The 19,350-nt window shown below is 45.3% G+C and overlaps 1 protein-coding gene across 1 annotated transcript in view; it reads left to right on the top strand.

Moving 5' to 3' along the window:
- Positions 1-17,948, top strand: part of LOC108634838 (SH3 domain-containing kinase-binding protein 1-like) — a gene marked incomplete at its 3' end in the record, with an annotated part of 37,700 nt that extends 19,752 nt beyond the window's left edge. Inside the window, 1 exon segment of the mRNA XM_018045198.1 lies at positions 17,845-17,948. Coding sequence (XP_017900687.1) covers positions 17,845-17,948 — 104 coding nt within the window.
- Between the last annotated feature and the right edge of the window lie 1,402 nt (positions 17,949-19,350).

The raw sequence follows: 19,350 nt of genomic DNA, 5'->3' as shown, positions 1-19,350 counted from the left end.
ACCACAAAACCTCAGTGACAAACAACAGTAAGCGTTTATTGCTTCTGAATCTGGGGTTAACTGGGAGCTAGCAAGATAGCTTTTCTGGTTTTGACCAGGCTTCCTCATGTGTCTGGTGACTCAGACAGTAAAGAACCCGCCTGGCAATACAAGAGACCCAGGTTCAACCCCTGGATTGGGAAGATCCCCTAGAGAAGGAAATGGCTGCCCACTCCAGTATTCTTGCCTGGAGAATCCCATGGACACGGGAGCCTGGTGGGTTATAGCCCATGGGGTTGCAAAGTGTTGGACAGGACTGAGTGAGTGACTGACGCTTTCCTTCGCCTCATGTGTCTGGAGGCCTGCTAGCGTCTGCTTTGACTCTAGCTGTCCTGTGCTGTGTCTCGCATGCTCCAGCAGCTCGTGGGAGCATATTCACATGGCAGTGTAGAGGGCAACAGAGCGAGTAGAAACATCGGAGTTCTCCTGAGGCCTGGGCTGCAGATTGGCACGCTGCTACCTACACGTCACTTTGTTTCCTAAAACAGGTCACAGCATGTGGGGAGATCTACTTTGTCTTTAAGGGAGGCCCTCCAGAGCCATGTGACAGTCATGTGAGGGGTGAAAGAGTAGGGCCTAAACGTGGTCAGCACCCCCAGCTCTGTGTGATGGCGTAGTAGAAACACCTGGCAGTCCTCTCCACAACCCTGAAGAAGGCAGCATCGTTTTTGTGTGACTGTTGGCAGACTTGAGGCTCAGAGACTTTCTGCGACCTGCGGAAGGTTATACTTCTAGTGAGCGATGTCGGCTGGGCTGGGACTCGTCTGTGAAACCGCCTCCTCCGTGCTGCCCTGCCCGACTCCACAGCACTTGGCATTACTGCCTCTCTGAAAACATCTATTTTGCCCTCTGTGTTTTTATCCCTCTCACCTCTGCTCTGCCTCTTTCTCTGTTATATTTTGCTAATGCATCTTCTCCAACTTCTTCAGTGTAACCAGTTTTTATGGTTCTGTCTTAGGTATCTTCGATTTTGGCTACTCATTGCCAGGCTCAGCCACTGCCACAAGACACACGAACCCTCAGACCTCACCTCTGGGCCAGACCTCCCTCCTTCTCCCCTCACCCTCACCTCAACTTGGCCACCCTGGCTGGTTGCTGGTCTCTCGGCTGCAAGTCACAGACACCCTGGTTTCACCTGGCTTAGGTTGTAAGGAATTGTCTCTCTTGTACAACAGGAGGTCCAGAGGCAGGGCAGCCTCCTTGGGCTGCGGGTTATTTCTCCTCCTGCCCTGCCTCCCAGTGAGTTGGCTTTGTGCTATGGCCCGCAGATAGGGTGGTGGGCGGCCCTGCTTATACCCCATGGGGGCAGGACAGTGGCTTCTCTTCCTTGGGATTGCCAGAGCAGGCCTGTCTCTGTGTCTCTCTGTGCCACCCTGGCTTAGGGCTGCCCAGCCAGCCCTGTGCCCAGGTTCAGTTGTCTGCAGTGGAGTCCCCAGCTGTGCCCACGTGGCTGAGCCAGAGATTCTCCTGTCACACTCCCACTCCTGCTTCCTTCTGCATTTTCATTGGCAGTGTCATCCCAGCCTTCAGTTCTTCCCATCAGCACTTCATGATCATTGCAACTCCTTTTAAAAAAAATTTTATTGGAGGATAATTGCTTTACAGTATTGTGTTGGTTTCTGCCATATATCAACATGAGTCACCCATGAGTGTACATGTGTCCCCTCCCTCTTTAACCTCCCTTCCACCTCCCACCCCATCCCACCCCTCTAGGCTGTCACAGAGCTCTGGAATATTCAGTTCAGTCCAGTTCACTTCAGTCACTCAGTTGTGTCCAACTCTTTGCAACCCCATGAATCGCAGCACGCCAGGCCTCCCTGTCCATCACTAACTCGTGGAGTTCACTCAAACTCATGCCCATCAAGTTGATGATGCCATCCTGCCATCTCATCCTCTGTCGTCCCTTTCTCCTCCTGCCCCCAATCCCTCCCAGCATCAGGGTCTTTTCCAGTGAGTCAGTTCTTCGCATGAGGTGCCCAAAGTATTGGAGTTTCAGCTTTAGCATCAGTCCTTCCAGTGAACACCCAGGACTGATCTCCTTTAGGATGGACTGGTTGGATCTGGAATATTACTCAGCTATAAAAAAGAATGCACTTGAGTCAGTCCTAATGAGATGGATGAACCTAGAGTGAAGTAAGTCAGAAAGAGAAAGACACATATTGTAATTCCTTTTTTCCCTCATCCTCATCTTCATTTCTTGCTCTTTCCTGTGCTTTTGAAATTATTACTAAAGGCTTGTTGAGAGCTGGGCTAGCCTGTCATAATCCACAAGGAGACCAGCTCAGCGACTGCTCACAGGAGTTTAGGATTTGAGAATTGAAGAGTCCTGGGCAGATGGTCAGTGGGATCAGAATGAAGAGAGTATCCTGCTTTGGGTGCTGTGCTGTCCCATGGCAGTGCCCAGGGGGACACCTAATCTTGTCTCAGAAGTTGTCAGGGAAGGCGTCTGAGAAGGGGGTTGCTTCTAAGGTGAAGATTCCACTTTAGCAGTGTTTCCTGCTCATCCTTAAAAGAAAAATCATACATGGTCTCTGATTTGGACACTTAATTCCCCTTTATGTAGACCAGAGGTTGGAAAACCCCAACCCATGGGTCGTATCTGGGGCTGCCTAGTTTGGGAAATAATGTTTTATTGGCACATGGCCATGCCCCTTCATTTACATATCGTGTATGTGTTTGTGTGCGTGCGCGCGCGCGCGCGCGCATGCGTGCTCCCTCTAGGAAGTTTCAGCTTGCAAGAGAGACTGCCTTAGGTATATGATGTGGAAAACTTTATCATGAAGCCCATTAAGGGAACGATACTAAAGTGTTGAGGCAAGTGCTGGGGACAAAAATCAGTGTCGTTGGAGGAATTCATGTGCATTTATTTCTCTCTGTTTCTCTACCTCTTGGTCTTCTTTTCTCTATTCCACAAAAGAATCTACATTCATTTTCTTGCCTCCAAATTTCTAGGTGGACCCTTTCTATACTTACAGTTTCTAAATTTACACTTTTCACAACATTCTGCTCCCTCCCTCAGAGGGAGGAATAAGGGTGCAGATTAATGTGGAAAAGGAAAAGTCAGAGTGTGAGATTCCATCTTTTTAATGCACCTTTGCTACTCTCCCACTTTTCCAAGGAAAGTACGACTTGCTTCAGTAAGGGAGAACAGTTTTTATTTGCCTTAAACGAAGAGATAACTATGTATATCAGTACACTGTTTAGGGGGAAAATTCTGCTTAAAAACCTGTCCATACATGTAGCCCAGTCCCTTTATCTGTACTGCTCATTTGCCTAAAAACCCATCCTTTTCTGAATGACACTCCTCCAGAGGGGCCTTGGCTACAAAGCCCTTTGTAGCCCCTAGAGGAAGCCAGTCATGGGCTTTGTTCTTTCATCACCACAAAATCACCTGCTCTCTAAGGCAGCTTTTGTGCTATGGTGTCTAGACCTCTCTACTCTTTTATTAAAATTTAGGTTATACCTTTTCTTTTAGATTCACCCCAAGTCTTCTTTGTTAGACTTATTATACAAAGCATACATGCTTTGTGTGAAAAATTAATAAGGGAACATCATGGTAATGAAAGTCAAAAAGTAGCTTAAAATCCCTTCCTTCCTTCATTTTCCCCAGAGGAGGCCTGGCTTGTGGTTATCTCCTCAGAAGATCTCCACTCGTATCTATTGGGATGAATCATAAGAAATTGCAGAGATTCGACCACAAAAGTGTCAATTTCGAAGGATATGACTTAATCTCAGCACACAGTGATACAGACGTACTGGTATTTTTGAGAAATACAGATGGCATCATGTTTATAGTGTATTGTGATTCATAATGTTAGATTGAAGAGAATCTTGGAACTCATGCCATAGCAGTTCATTTAAGGCAGTGCCCTGTTGAGGAAATGGCACCCCACTCTGGTACTCTTGCCTGGAAAATCCCATGGATGGAGGGGCCTGGTAGGCTACAGTCCACGGGGTTGCAAAGAGTCGGACACGACTGAGCCACTTCACTTCCCTTCCTGTTGAGTAGTCTGCCTGTAGGTAAACCTCAATTTGACCAACTCATCCTCTCATTTATTAGCTATTTATTGTTGGCTGTGTTGGATCTTAGTAGCAGCACATGGGGTCTTTTGTTGCAGTGCACAGGCTTAGTAGCATAGGGAATTTTAGTTCCCTGACCAGGGATCTAACCCACGTCAACTGCATCCCATGGTGGATTCTTAACTACTGGACCACCAAGAAAGTTCCTCCAGTCCCCTGAATTAAGGAAGTTTAGTATGATTCTGGTTTTCCACTCTTCTGAATAATGGAGCACTGAATATTATCCATGTATCTTTGTACATTTCATGTAAGTTATCTGGAGTATAACTTCCTAAAAAGTGGAAGCACTGTTTTCTTGATTTTTAAATATTTTGTTTTTAAGAATTTGTCAGATGCCTCTGGTCTGTTGGACTTGCTGACCTTAGAGTCCTTCATCCTCCAGTGATACCAGAAGGACGGGACCTTGGTGGAAGCCTGGCAGACCCTCCGGGCAAATTCTGTGCATTTGTAGACATTGGCACAAACTTCCCTCCCTTCATGAAATATTGGTGCACTGACTGCCCAGAGGGCACTGGAAACACAGACTCAAAGAAGACAGCGCAGCTGATGAGGTGTGGGAGGAAGAGGTGTACCTGGAGCTCTGTGGGTGCACAGAAGCCCAGGTGACCTCTTCATCCTGGGGTGGCAGGGGGACCTTGTGATGCCTTCCGCACTCTCACTAGTTTGCAGAGGGAGAGGAACACAGGGCCCAATTGGAGGGGGACATTGAGGCGGTGGCAGGTGTCAGCCTGGGAATTAGTTGTGTTGGCCTTTGTGGAAGGGAGCAATGGGCATTGAGCTCAGCTGAGCCAAGGTGCCAGATGACAGACCAGGGCTCTTGCCAGCCACTGACCCGGGTAATAAGAGGGCACTTGGCCAGCAGCCACCCGCACACTGCCATACAGCCGCTCGTGGGTCAGGACCTGTCAAGTTGCCCAGTGTGAAGCATTACAACAAGCAGAGTCCAAATGCTATGTTTACTGATTTATTTTATATATATAATTCTCCTTCACACTTTGAAATTTCCTTGCAAACCATAAACTTGAAATCAGCAATAGTGGTTCTTAATGCTGTGGAGTGTTTCTGCCAATCTGGTGAAGCCAATGGACCACTTCTCAGAATAATGTCTGTAAATGAATAAAATCCATAGGATTAGAAAAGAAGCCAGCCATACTCATTTACAGGTATCAAAATATTGCAAAAACTTAAGTAATACATATTCCTTTATTGATGTATTAAGCAGCAAGATCCAGCAGTGGGCCTAGAGGTGCTCATAATTTGGAAGTAGGAATGACTATCAATAATATGTCAAGATCACTGCAATGACCATGATGTGAACTGAAAATACCTATCCCACATAATAGTGAGTCAAGAAAATCCACACATGCTGCTACTCTGTGAACTTGTTGTCTGTATGCAGAGTGGAAAGAAAGACCAGGTTTCAGATAGAGAGTAGTGAAAATAAAGACGTAAGTTTCTTCTGGTCCATGTTGAGATGCCCAGAAATCTGTCCACAAAGCCAGTTAAGAATCTCTGCTTTAAGACGCAGGGAACGGACCTGTGGACACGGTGGGGAGTGGGGTGCAGGAGGGGGAGATGAATTGGGAGAGTGGGGTTAACATATGTGCACAGCCACGTGGAAACTACAGCTAGTGGGAAGCTGCTGTAGAGCACAGGGAGCGGCGACAACCACGAGGGGTGGGAGCGAGGCTCAGGAGGGAGGGAACGTATGCAGACTTATAGCTGATTCACGTTGTTGTACAACAGAAATCAACGCAATATTGTAAAGCAGTTATACTCCGATCAAAAAAAAGAATCTCATGGAGAGTATATAACTCCATTGCTAACACTAGCAAGGGGGTACTCTTTCTGCCCCCTTCTGATGCCTATGCCAGAAGCTTTCTCTATCTCTTTTATACTTTAATAAAACTTTATTACACACACACACAAAAGAATCTCTGCTTTTAGATACAAAAGAAGGAATTAGAATGAAAACCCCCATTTGTATCAAGAAAATTTATAAAAAATTACACTTCCCCCCTATTTATTCTGATAGGGATGAGAAAAGAAACTATATTAAAAATGAATCAGAATTTAATAAACATTTTGATTACCTGCAATGAAGATCTTTTCCCTTCTTCCTAAAGAGAAAGTTACATGGAATTTTCTGTCATTATCTAAATCTCCCAGGGCTGGTGTTTTTGGTACTGATCTTGAGAACTGGGAAACTAGATTTGTTCATGGTGGGTATTTTCCCCTACAAATTCTCTAGTCATGAGAGATGGACCCCAGTTGAAGGTTTCTGGGGTTTGCTAGACCTTTGTTGCAGTTCATATTCCCCATCGCTCCCTCTCTCCTCTTCTTGTTCCCTCTCTGCCTCCCCACTTCACCGTAAAAGTTAGGGGTTGGATGGATCCATTTGTCAGCAGCAAAGTTTGAGAAGGCCTTTAAAAATAGAGATGTTGTTGGGGGGGGGGTGTTCGATAGGAGAAATCTTGTTTATGCTCAACAAATAACTTATATTTAGAATTTCCCTTCAGTTTTTCCTTTGAAATTCTGTATTCTCATTTCACTTGAATGACTCTGCATGGAGCATTTAAAAGTAGATCAAACAAAACTCTATAAATATGTTGAGTTCTTTTGGGCATTTTGCCCAAATCAGCTTTGCTAAAGCAGAGAAAAGCAGTGTGCTTTATGTAGCAGATTTTCTCCTCTGAACATCGAGGCTCCCTCCCCCAGCTGTGCTTTGGAGCCATGTCCCCCAGTGCAGTCTGCTGTGGTTCTGGTCACGTAGATTAAGGGGCTATGCAGAAAGGCCAAATCAAGCCCTGGTACCAGCCTAAGGAAAGGGGAAAACCAGAAGGATGTTGAGAGATGTCACTGAGTTTGTTGGCCATTGTGTTTCCTTTATCTCACTCTAATGGGAAGCAAAGGTTGGCCAAAAAAAAAAAAAAACTTGGTTGAACTGATATAAATAATGAACAAAGGTGTCCTGTAGCATATTCTTGAATGTAAAAAGAAGTGGGAAAAAAGGGCAGGAGTCACGTGGCAGCAAGCCCTGCTGTAAAGCAAGTCTGCCCTCATCATTCCAATTGTGATACATGAGAAAACTGAGGCTGGGAGCTCAAGTGGGCTGCACGATGTGGTTGCAATGCTGGGGCCACTGGGTTATCTGTCTTTTCACTATTATGAGGCCCAGGATTCTCCTAATGTGCCTTAATGCTATGTTGATAACCATGTGTCCATGAGCTGCATGTGTCCTTCAGTTCAGTTCAGTTGCTCAGTCGTGTCCGACTCTGAGACCCCATGAATCACAGCACGCCAGGCCTCCCTGTCCATCACCATCTCCCGGAGTTCACTCAAACTCATGTCCATCGAGTCAGTGATGCCATCCAGCCATCTCATCCTCTGTCATCCCCTTCTCCTCCTGTCCCCAATCCCTCCCAGCATCAGAGTCTTTTCCAATGAGTCAACTCTACGCATGAGGTGGCCAAAGTACTGGAGTTTCAGCTTTAGCATCATTCCTTCCAAAGAAATCCCAGGGCTGATCTCCTTCAGAATGGACTGGTTGGATCTCCTTGCAGTCCAAGGGACTCTCAAGAGTCTTCTCCAACACCACTGTTCAAAAGCATCAGTTCTTCGGCACTCAGCTTTCTTCACAGTCCAACTCTCACATCCATACATGACTACTGGAAAAACCATAGCCTTGACTAGATGGACCTTTGTTGGCAGAGTAGCGTCTCTGCTTTTCAATATGCTGTCTAGGTTCGGACAGCTAATTCACACTATTTTTATGAGTCAGTTTGAGGTGGAGGCCACTGTGGTTGGAGGAGTTCTTCATGCCCTGTGCACCTGTATTATTAATGTATTTTATGAATTCTATGGAAATATCAGGTGACAGTGTTAACATTGAAAATACCCATGTGTAGCTTCTATTTGCAGAAGCTCAGCTTGTGAAATGGATGGCCCCTTTCTGTATTATGCTGGCAGTAGAATCTCAGATTGTGTGTGTGTGTGTGTGTGTGTGTTTTATGATACGTTAATTGGCTAACTTTAAGGCTGCTTTCAGTGGCTTCTTTAAACAGGGCATTAGACTCTGAAATTTTAGTCCTGAGGGAAGGTCTAGATCAGGGATTTGTGTCCCTCCCCCTGTTTCAAGATACCTGCTACCTGGACTCACACGTTGATGGTGAGTGGGCATTCATGATGAGATGGCATCCACAGAACCGTCATGAGGCACATATGGATGTTGGTAAAGGAGTTGCATTTGTTGAAAAAGGTGTGCATGAAAGAGCTGAGAGGTGTCAGAGCTGAAGGCATGGAGAAAAACATACACACTGATGCTCAAAGATATTGCAAATACCGTGGGTGCAGGCAGTGTTAGAGAGAAGCAATAGTTCTTAGGGGAGCATAGAGAAGGAACCCTCATGGCAGAGAGTGTGTGTGTCCCCTTCCATACCATCTTCTACACAACGGTATTCATGCACACACGCTCTCCTTCTCTCACTCATTTAATTATATTAGGCTCTCACATATCAGTTGAGTGAATGAATCCATTTATTGATTAATAAGCATTTGTTGAGTCCATACTCTTGATAGGTTCTGGGTAATAGCAGTAAATAAAGGAATCCACGATGGGGGTTAAGGAGGGAGGGAGGTGGTGGTCTGTGTGTGTGTGTGTTTGCAGTGTTGGGATCGTATAGGTATTATGTAATTTGGTCTTTTAATATACAATGGGCACCTATTGCACATCAGTACACGTAGAGCTGCTTGTCTGGTTTAATTGGCTGCTGCATTTCCCAAGGCCTTGATAAACCATGATTAATGGAGCTATTCCTTCACAGAAGACATTCAGGATGTTTCCTGTGTGGGTCTCTGTACATGTTAGAAGCAATGCTGCCCTGGACGTGCTTACACATATATCTCTGCCTACTGAAAACAAGTATTTCCTGTCTTAAAGAGGACTACATTTAAAATCAAATATACATCATTTCTTGTTCGGATCTAGTCCCGTTCTCCCATTAGGTATAACTGACAGTTGACCATAAACTTGGAAGAAGAGAGCAGTTCAGATTATCACAGACACTGTTTAACATCACAGATGCTTCAGACTACAACACTGGTGGAGAGTGAGACACCTTCAGCACAGTGGCAAGACTACAGGGGTCACCAGAATCTTCTCATCCATGCCACTGGCTTTTTTAAAAATTGGTAAAATGTACATAACATAAAATATACCAACTTAACCATTTTGGAATTGGCTTTTAAACACACATTGGTGGGTGCCCTGCTTAACATCAGGTTGAGTCTTTAACTCCTTCCCTCTACCTTTCTGATCCTGCTTCAGTGCTGGGAATTTGTGTTCACAAAACTGACGACTCACAGACAGAATGTGGACTAGTTCATTAGTTCATTCATTCATTAAGAATGAATTGTGTGTCTGCTTGAATAGACACTGAGCTAGGTACTGGAGATCAAAGACGAACAAGAAAGGGTCATTGGCCTCCAGAGGGTTCAACAGAGACACACATATCACCTGATGATGATACTGTGGTATCATCCTTCCTTTCCTTCCCTGCATATCTGATTCTGCGTGTTTTTCAGACTTTCTCTCTTTGTGTTCTGTTGGGCTCTCTGTTTGCTTCTAGGCTCCTTCCCCCAAGCTGTCCTGCATACCCCTGGTACCAGGCACTTCTTCCCAGATCACTGTCCTTCTCACACGTTCTGGTCACTTCTCTGGGCAGGATCTCACAAAATAAAAGTTCTCATCCTTTGCTTGATGTACAAAGTCCCCCAGAAGTACACTCCTGATCTGCCTTCCTGGTATTATCTGGGGTCGGTGGAAGAAGAGGCCTGCAGACCACAGCTTATTTTACTCATGGGTCTCGTACAGTCATCCAGGCATTCTGTGCCCATCCATCAAGATGGGGCCAGCACCCTGATCCTCATAGTGTTGGTGTGAGGACTTGAGGGGATACATATGACACACCTAGCAGGGTTCTTGGCACATAGCAGATACCTAGTCAGTGTTTATTTCCTTCATCTCTGCTAAGATGCAGTTGATTTTCCTTATGTGACTTTTGACTTCACCTCCCAACCCTGTCTCTGTGGCCCAGAGGCCCTACTCACTGGTTCCCTCTTGGTTCTGCACTTCCCTCCTGCATTCTGGTGAGACTTGGGAGCAAATGAGCACTGGCTTAGCTCTAACCTCTTTTCGGATGAACCTTGCCTTTGAAGGAGTAGGCAATTGGATTTTCTGTTTTCTGCCATGCAAAGATGTTGATTATACATATCCCTTTGAGGATCAAGCAGGCTCATCTCCAGGGACCAAACAGGGCTGGCTGATTAAATATTGTACATTTCCGCTGCGACAGTCCAGCCACAGCCAAGAGTCATTTGTAAAGAAAGACCCATGAGTTCCTTTTCTCCTGGCATGCCATCAGCCGCTGAAGTAGCCTTCTCTTCCTCTGAGTTACATTCCACTGGAAACAGGGGCATGCATGGGAATTTTTCCAGGACAGGGTTTGATGCTGGGTCCACAAAATCAGTCATTCAGTTTTCTCTTCCCTTGCATCCAGAATCCACTGGGTGTCCTGAGTAAAATGGGTGATTTTCCACTTTCATTTATTTCACTTTGTATTGTTTTTCTGTCCTAAAATAGTAAACCTGACCCCTTGCATAAATTGATGTTTCTGAATAAAAAACCAGCTTCTTCAAGAATCCAGAATGCTGCTCAGTAACCTAGGGAATTGCTGCAACCCTGGCAGTGTTCACTAATTAATTATAGCAGAGACTACCTTCTTTTCCATCCCCCGGCCCCCAGGAGCACATTTCCAGAGCTAGGAACTGCTTAGTACAACGGTCCCAAAGGCCTGTGAAATAGAAACCCAGCACAGCAGCGTTCACCTGGGTTATGTGTTAGATGACATTGCCAACTAAGTACAATTTTTTTTGGTCCTTTTGGGAGAAACTGAATATAGGACCTAAAGAGCATGGTCTGGAAGAGTCCCACTGATTTTTTAAAATAGTTTCTCTTCGGTTGCCCAGGGTCTTCATTGCTTTGCATGGGCTTTTCTCTAGTTGTGCCGAGCACGGGCTACTGTTCATTGCGTGGGCTTCTCATTGTGCATTCTCTTGTTGTGGCTTCCAGCTCTAGAACATAGGGCCAGTAGTTGCGGGGCGTAGACATAGTTGCTCTGTGCATGTGGGGTCTTCCCAGACCAGAGATTGAACCTGTGTCCCCTGCATTGACAGGTGGATTCTTATCCACTGGACCACCAGGGAATCCCCCCATTTATTTTTTGACAATTGACCTGTCTAGATGTCTCTAGATCCTGGCTGTATGTTAGAATCACCTGGGGAGTTCCTGAAATTCACATGCCCAGGCTGCACCCCAGACCAGTGACTTCAGAGAATCTAGGGTTGGGGCCCAGGCATCCTTTTTTTTTTTTTTTTTCTTTTCCGCCTAAATATTTTATTTAGAAAAATTTCAAATGTAAAGGAAAGTTGTAACAATAGTACAGTGAACATCCATTTAGATTCACCTTTTGTTAACATTGCCACATTGGCTTTCTCTCTTTCTCTCACTATATGTCTGTGTGCATTCATATTTGTCTATATGTAAATGTATATGCATACATGTGCACATCCTTCAGTTTTTCCTTAAACAATTTGAAAGTACATTACAAATATCAAGACACTTCATCTCTAGATACTTCAGAACAAGGACTTCCTCCTATGTAATTGCAGTAGAATTAACACTCAGGGAATGTAACATTAATGTAATGCTATTATCTACTATTAGTCCATATCCAAACTTCCCCATTTCTTCTAATAATGTCCTTTATAACCTTTAAAAGAAACCCTGAATCCAGTTAAGAATTGCATTATATTTAGTTGTTAAATCTCTTTACTGTTTCAAAGTCTAGAACAGTCCCCTAACCCTTTAAAAAAGTTTTATGTGATATTGAATTTGAAAAGATTAAAAAAAAAAAAAACCAGGTCACTTTTGTCAACTGTCCCTCATTTTGGATTTACAGGATTTGAATTTGCATGTTTCTTCACTGTCAGATTTCATTTAAACATTTTGGGCGGGAGCATTCTATAGGCAGTCTTAAGCCCTTCTTAGCATATCACGTAAGGAGGCAGCACCTGGTGTCAATTAGTCCCATCGCTGATGACAGGGACTTTGAGACCTTGTCTTCCAGGTTCCTCCATACTGTGGGGACTATTTCCTTTCATAATGAATCTTGGGGGAGATACCTTGAGACTCTCTAGTGGGTTAGTCACCTAGTCGTGTCCAACTCTTTGCGACCCCACGAACTGTAGCCCGTCAGGTTCCTCTATCCGTGGGATTCTCCAGGCAAGAATACTGGAGTAGATTGCCAGTCCCTTCTCCAGAGGATCTTCCTGACCCAGGGATCAAACCTATGTCTCCTGCATTGCAGGCAGATTCTTTACCATCTGAGCTACAGGGATATCCTCCTAATCCCCAACAAGATTTCACCCCGTGGTTATAGAGACCATTGATTATTGTCAGAATCAGTTGTTGCCATGATGGTTATAAGATAGTGATTGTCAGTTCCTGTCATTTCTACATGTATTTGTTGACATTCTTTTGTAAAGGAGAGCTTTGCCCTCATGGCCCATCCTTACCTGTCTAATCTTACCCATCTGTCTAGCTATGAACCTAGCTACCTAGTGAATGTATCATGATGGGCTCATGAGCTTTTTTGAAATGAATGAATTCTTCAGTAAATGGTGTCATTGTCCCATATTTGGCCAGTAGAAGCCCCATGAAGCTCATCCTTGTGTCCTTTTGAAATTACCCGTCAAGGCTTCAAGTGCTTCATTCATTTTGTCATAGCCACATATTCCAGTCTTACTTTGTATTTTCTTTGCCCCAGCCCTGGAAGAAGTCATTTTTCTCTGGAGACCTAGTTCCTTAGGGGCTGTTGTTTAGGAAGTTATGGGAAATTTCATAAAACTTGTAACTATGAAACAGGCGGTTTCAGGGGACGGCCAAGATTGGGACTACTGCTTAGCATCCTCCACAGGGAGAGTGTTTGGTCCCACAAGGTATTTTCCTTTGGTCACCTATAATTGGTGGCTGTGATGCATTGTTGAGGTTTACATTTTCGTGGGCAGTGTCACTTGCAGAGTCAGGTTTAAATGCAAGCCCTTGGACTCAGCCTCAGAGAGTACAGTTCTGTTGGTCTGCCCTGCATGCCAAAGTTTTGATACAGGTGGACCCCAGGCCTTATCTGGAGAAAATGCCAGAAGTGACCCTAAGAATTAGAGGCTTCTTATGATGTTTCTCTTTGATTTTATAAATGTTGTCTCTTTTGTAAAACAGTGTCAGGATACTGCTGCATTCTCTAGGCATGTGGTGAGGATTCCCTTGATTAAGTTAGTGAATTTCTTGAAAATATCAAGTGATTTAAACCCTCGTAGTTTTACTCTTGTTCTGTCAAGGAGAATGTGGCATATTAAAAAAAAAAAAAACAGGCTGTATGAGTATTGAAAGTTTTCAGTTGACCCAAAGGCTTTTTTCAACCACTGCACTATTTGTTGTTATATTTTTGTGGTCATTGAATGAACTGACCTAGTAAAGTTTTCTCATGTCATAAGACCCCGGAAAGCCCTAAAATATAGATGTGTGTGCTGTTTCTGACACTTGGTCTTGGCACCTTTTGTAGTTTCTATTTCCTTTTTAGAGAATGTGAATATATGACATTTCCTCCCCATCCAACCAGTTTTGTTTCATTAAAATATGGGCCCCAGTTCTCAGCAGCTGTAAGGAAATGCTTCTGATTCATGGTTTGTCACTTCCTGGTTTCACATCTTAACCATGTACCATGTTAGTCCAGTGAGTCCTTTCTGCAATCTCAAGACTCATGGACGGGAATTCTTCTTAAGAACAGTCAGACAGGGGAGGCAGTCTCTGGAGTTGCATATCCTGATTCAAAATCCCAGGCCCTTCTAGCACTTTCTAGCTGTGAGACCTCTGGTAAAATAGTCTCTGTGTGCCTCCTTGGTCTCCTTGTCTGTAAAAGGGAAGGTTCAGGATGTACCCTCAAGGTTCAGTGAGAGGATTAAATGGGCTAATGCGTATGAATTGCTTAGTAGTCTCTGGCACACAGTAAGTACTCAATAAATGTTAGCTTTTACTATTTTATTAAGCAAAGCTGGTCATGAATGGAAGGTGGTTATGAGATCTAATGAGGGAGTTGAGGGTACCTGCCTTGCTACCTGTGTTTGCCTGTGTTCCTCTAAAAGAGTGCCTGTTCATGCATTTGGATTTTGTGGCCATCATATGATATGGCAGTAAAGTAGAGACATGTCAAGTATGCCTTGTGAAGTCTGCCTTAGTCATAATTTTTTAGTAAGCTGTGTGCCCCCGTACCTTTGCTTTTATGTTCATAAAACTTGTGTTCATTACTTTCAGTTATGTATAAAGAGTTAAAAAACACACATGCAGTAGAAGTGTATTAAAACTTGCCTGTGGACCAGGCTGTGAGTGTGGAGGTGGTAACTTGAATGAAAGGACTCCAAACGACAGCCTTGGGCAAGTCATACATTATTTCCCCTCCAGTTTCTACTAGCTATTAAAAGGAGATGACATTGTTGTCTGCATACCTCTTTGAGGAAGGTCAAGACCAACTAGTGAACATCAGTGAAATGCCAGGGAAAGGAAAACATGGCAAATGACATTCTTAAATTTCCTTTAATTTGATATGGGCAGAAGCCACTGAGATACAGTGCCTCCGAATGTCAGATGTTCCCCCCGAGCTGAGTTTTAGGTTGGGTGGAACTGGCGAACAAGATTGAAACAGTAATTTGCAGAGGTTGAGGAATGAGGAGTTATCTGTAATGAGAAAGCTGTGGAGAAGCCCTCAGGCTGTGTTATGCAATGTTGTGGGAAGCAGTTAAGTACAGATTGCAGGGAACTTGAGCCGAGATGTGACCTGAATTGGTTCATCCAGCATTAGAGCGAGAACTCTGAACTCAGGGCAGGGAGACACTGCCACTTGCTAGCTTGGTGACCTTGGGTAAGTCACTGAGCCCCAGCTGCTTCATTTCCAAGATGGTTGCTCATTCTGGCTCTTTTCTTTTTCACTGCTGCGATTGGTAGGGTGAGTTAGGGTGATGGGTGGCAGAAGTGCTTTAGAAAAGATCAGAAACAATCCCAGTGTCCGAGGGGGTCGTTGTTTCAGGCTCACTTTTCTTGGTCTTGTGTGTTGGCAGTGTGCTTTATAGATCTTTGTGCCACCAGTTGAATAACCTTAGAAGCTTTTAAGAAATATTGAGTAGCCTGGCAGAGAGAGATTAGTTAGTGTGCTTTTCTTTCTGATTCCAGGCAGGGCTCTACAGATGTCCGATGGAAACATTTGCTTCTAGAGAAATACTATTCTGTTCTAGGTCCTGATTGCTGGGTTAGTCTTGTCTCTCCTTTGCCCTTTATGTAGCATTGGGTTAGATGCTACATTTTACAAAGGATTCTATGAGGGTACGAATTTACATATAACTGAGTTTTATGACTTCAGCTAGCAATAGGTATTCAGATGTTATTTCAAAGTCATTTTGGTCAGAACTTAGGTGACCTCTGTGGTTATGAGTGTGAGGTGTCAGACATTTGTCATATTTACTTGTTGCATGCTCAATTTTCTGTCTGCAGAGTTTGTTTTGAACGTAACGTGAGCAAGCATAGCTCTTAAAGATTGTAGAAGCTCACCTTACGAGGTGTAGATGGGGCAGCAGAGGCGCAGGGAGTAGGAGGTAATGCCATGACCGCTGGGTCATCTGGACTCGTGGCTCGAATGAAAATCTGTACCCTTTATTCTGGAGGGCTTGATCTCCTTCCTTTGTGCTGGAAGCCAGGGGAAGCAGTGGAGTTCTTTTTTAAACTGTTTAATTCGATTTATTTCTGGCTGTGCTGGCTTTTCGTTGCCGCATGGGCTTTTTGCTAGTTGCGGCGAGCAGGAGCTACTGTCTAGTTGCGATGCGCGGGCTTCTCATTGTGGTGGGTTCTCCTGTTGTGGCGCATGGGCTCTAGAGCACAGGCTCAGTAGTTGCGGTGTATGAGCTTAGTTGCTCTGCAGCATGTGGGATCTTCCCAGACCAGGGATCGAACCTGTGTCCCCTGCATTGGCAAGCAGATAGATTCCTAACCACTGCTCCATCAAGGGAGTCACAGCAGTGGAGTTCTTTGTCCTCGAGACGACTCTTGTGAACTTCCCGCCTGGGAAGAGCCATTTGGGTGAGCTCTCTGTTCCTAGGAGAGCTGGTGCTGCCCTCCACTGTCCACAGACAGTGTACTTGGCACCTGGGAACCAGTTTGAGAGCCGCATATTGGTTCTTATGGAGGCCAGGCAGCTTGTGGTTTCTCACAAGGGGGTGAAGTATTTTCGTGTCACCACCAAAGTCGTGGCTAGGTGACATGCTGGTGCTCAACTTCTGCCCTCTTCCCTTTGTTCAGTTCTGTTCTTCCCTCGTGAGGTTCAGGCAGAAAAAAAATGGAACAGAGAAAACTAGGCCACTGGCTTGGGATAAATATCAATCAGCACATCAGATGTAGCCAAGGCCTCCCCTCTGTATGACATCACACTGCATGGGGGTCTCAGTGTGGCCAGTGGTCACTCCTGTGGGAACTGGCTGTTTCAGGGAAGATTAGAAAAGGAAAGGAGTCCCTGTAAACAGTGCCCAAAAATAATGTAAGCACTTCTAAATGTATGGCCTTGAAGTCGTTGATCCCTGTGGTGTTCGAGGCCATGTGGCAGCAGGAAGGAATGAGGTGAGGTGGTCAGCCTTGAGCGATAAGCTTCTGAGCAATGCTGGTCTCAGTCCCCCTCTCCGGTCCACGTCTTTGCAGCTTGGGCCTCCTCTGCTGTCCGTCTCTGCCCCTTAAGCCCCATCACACACACCATATGCATGTTCTGTCTCCCCACAGTGCATGTCTGTGGCGTGGATAGTTGCATCCGGATTTGAACAGCTTTGAACCAGGACCTCCCAGTGGGGCCACACTGGGGGAGTGAGATGCTGTGACTTTGAGTGTCCTTCAGTCAAGCAAAGTGTGGCCCTGGCTTTTCTCTTGATGTTCCTGGATTGGTTCTGTGTAAGCAGCCAGGGATCCTGCTAATGGCTCCCCTGGGACAGAGAGAAGAGGACCGAAGTGGATTTGCTGATCCCCTGTGGGGCATTTGGAATGGTACCAAGAGTAGGCTGAAATCTAATCAGCCTTTGCTTATCAGCCTGAGTTCCAGCATGTTAAAAGGGTGATGATTAGTGAGAGAAAGGCCAGAATACTTTATCTTTTCCTTTGCACATTTGGGAAGAATTTCCTCTGCCTCGCTAGCATTAGAAGCAGACCATTCTTTTCCCTCCACTGTATCACATCAGCTTTCATTAAAAGTCACCAGCAGCAAATACAAAGCCCTGTCCATGGAAAACCGTTTAAGGCAACACTGTGCTCCAGCGCTTCGGGGTGGGCTTTTGCCTTCTGCACCACCAGATTGGTTTCTCATATCCATGCCTTTCTGACCCAGCAGCTTTTCAAAGACCAAGCAGCATTGCTCTGCTTTCTCCTGCCTCTCTCCCAGAGACCAGAGCTGCCATGCCTCTAGCCATGTCCCAGAGAGCATATTTGAGACAAGTCAGCTTAATTTGCCTGCATGCCTAGGATGCCTCTCTTTAAAATCGATTTTTGAGACCAGAGCTGGATCTGAATGTTTTCCTTTTCCCGTGCAGGCGAGCGACGGAGGCGTCGGTGCCAGGTAGCATTCAGCTACCTGCCGCAGAACGATGATGAGCTTGAGCTGAAAGTCGGCGACATCATAGAGGTGGTGGGAGAGGTACGTGTGCCAGGCGGGCGGGTGCAGGGCTCTCATGGGCTGTCAGAACCCACCTGTGGCTAGTTGGCCTTGCTGTGGGGGGTGTTAGGACTCAAGAGACCGGGGACATCATCCTGTTGAGTCTTCCAGAAGAGATGCCTCTAGAGAGGTGTGCCTCCCAGCCCGCTGAGGGCAGATGTGGACCATTTAAAACTGTGATCTTCTTCACTGCACGCTAGCTAATGCCAACCCAGTAGCATAGCTTTCCTCCTCTGCTTCAAGTGCTCATAGACGCTCGGTATCCAGAGTGACCGTGTCCACCTTAAAGGATGGATTCGGTATTGGTCATGGGGAGCACTGTGGATTCAGAGGGAAGGAAAGAAGTGACATTGATAGAAGACCTAGTATGTGATGGGCATGACAAGGTTCTTTACACATTGGTCCATTGACTATTCATAACCACTTTAGTTTTGTAGATAAAGAAAGAGGCGTGAGAGACCCAGAAGAGGCAGGGGTTGAGGGTTGAAGCTAGGTCCACCTGGCTGGAGACCTTTGTTCTCTCACTGCCCTACGTTACCTTGTCCCTGAGTGGTCCCAGATGCTTGCAGCCAGGCCTGCTGGTGAGGTGGGCACCAGACCCTGGCACGGGATTTGGGGGCTCCACTCCCTCAGGCCGGGAACATCCTGGGCTTCACACTTAGAATCTGATCATTCATCCTGATTCAACATATGTATCTGTGTATAGTGATAGTTTTCCAATTGCTTTCATTTCCTGCATACCATTCAATGTTACAGAAACCATGATTTATTAAAAAATAAAAACTAGGAAGCCAGAAGTCAAGGAGGAGGTTAAGTGAAGTATGACGTGGGTGGGAGTGGCAGGGCTGATGCCAGCAGACAGATTTCTGGACTCTCATATAAACATAAAGGGAGCACGCATCAAAGCTTTATTTAACTCATTAATGAGGGCATATGCAAGATGGTAAGGCTGACTCAAAGAGAATGGTGAAAGAGCAAAGTGTTTATAAATGACTGAAAGAGAAAAAAGCTTGAGTAAAGATTGCTAAGTTAGATGCGAAATTACGTTGTGTCCTACAGGGGCAGTGAGACGAACCTCTGAGGTCATCTTTTCTAGGGGATGAATCTCTTTTCCCTGCTGGTCAAAGGTTATTTTACATCGGTTATCTGGAAAGACTCTATCACTTCCTGTTCTTGGGCTTCCAGCAGTTAGCATCATGCACTAACACAAGTTGATAAACTCTGCCTTCATAAAAAGTTAACAGAGGGGGGGGGTGTCAAAGACGAAGATACTCGTCCTAAGAGAATCATACAGAGTTGGTGGTCCGAGTGCTCCTGGGAGACATCGCGAGGGGAGTAAGCTCTGCTTTTGCCGATGGGGTTTCCCAGTTTGGAGTCCATTTGA

This window comes from Capra hircus, unplaced genomic scaffold, assembly GCF_001704415.2.
Source record: "Capra hircus breed San Clemente unplaced genomic scaffold, ASM170441v1, whole genome shotgun sequence".
NCBI classification, from domain to species: Eukaryota; Metazoa; Chordata; class Mammalia; order Artiodactyla; family Bovidae; genus Capra; species Capra hircus.
Note: the sequence above shows the minus strand (reverse complement) of the source record. Positions and strands in the feature narration are given on the sequence as shown.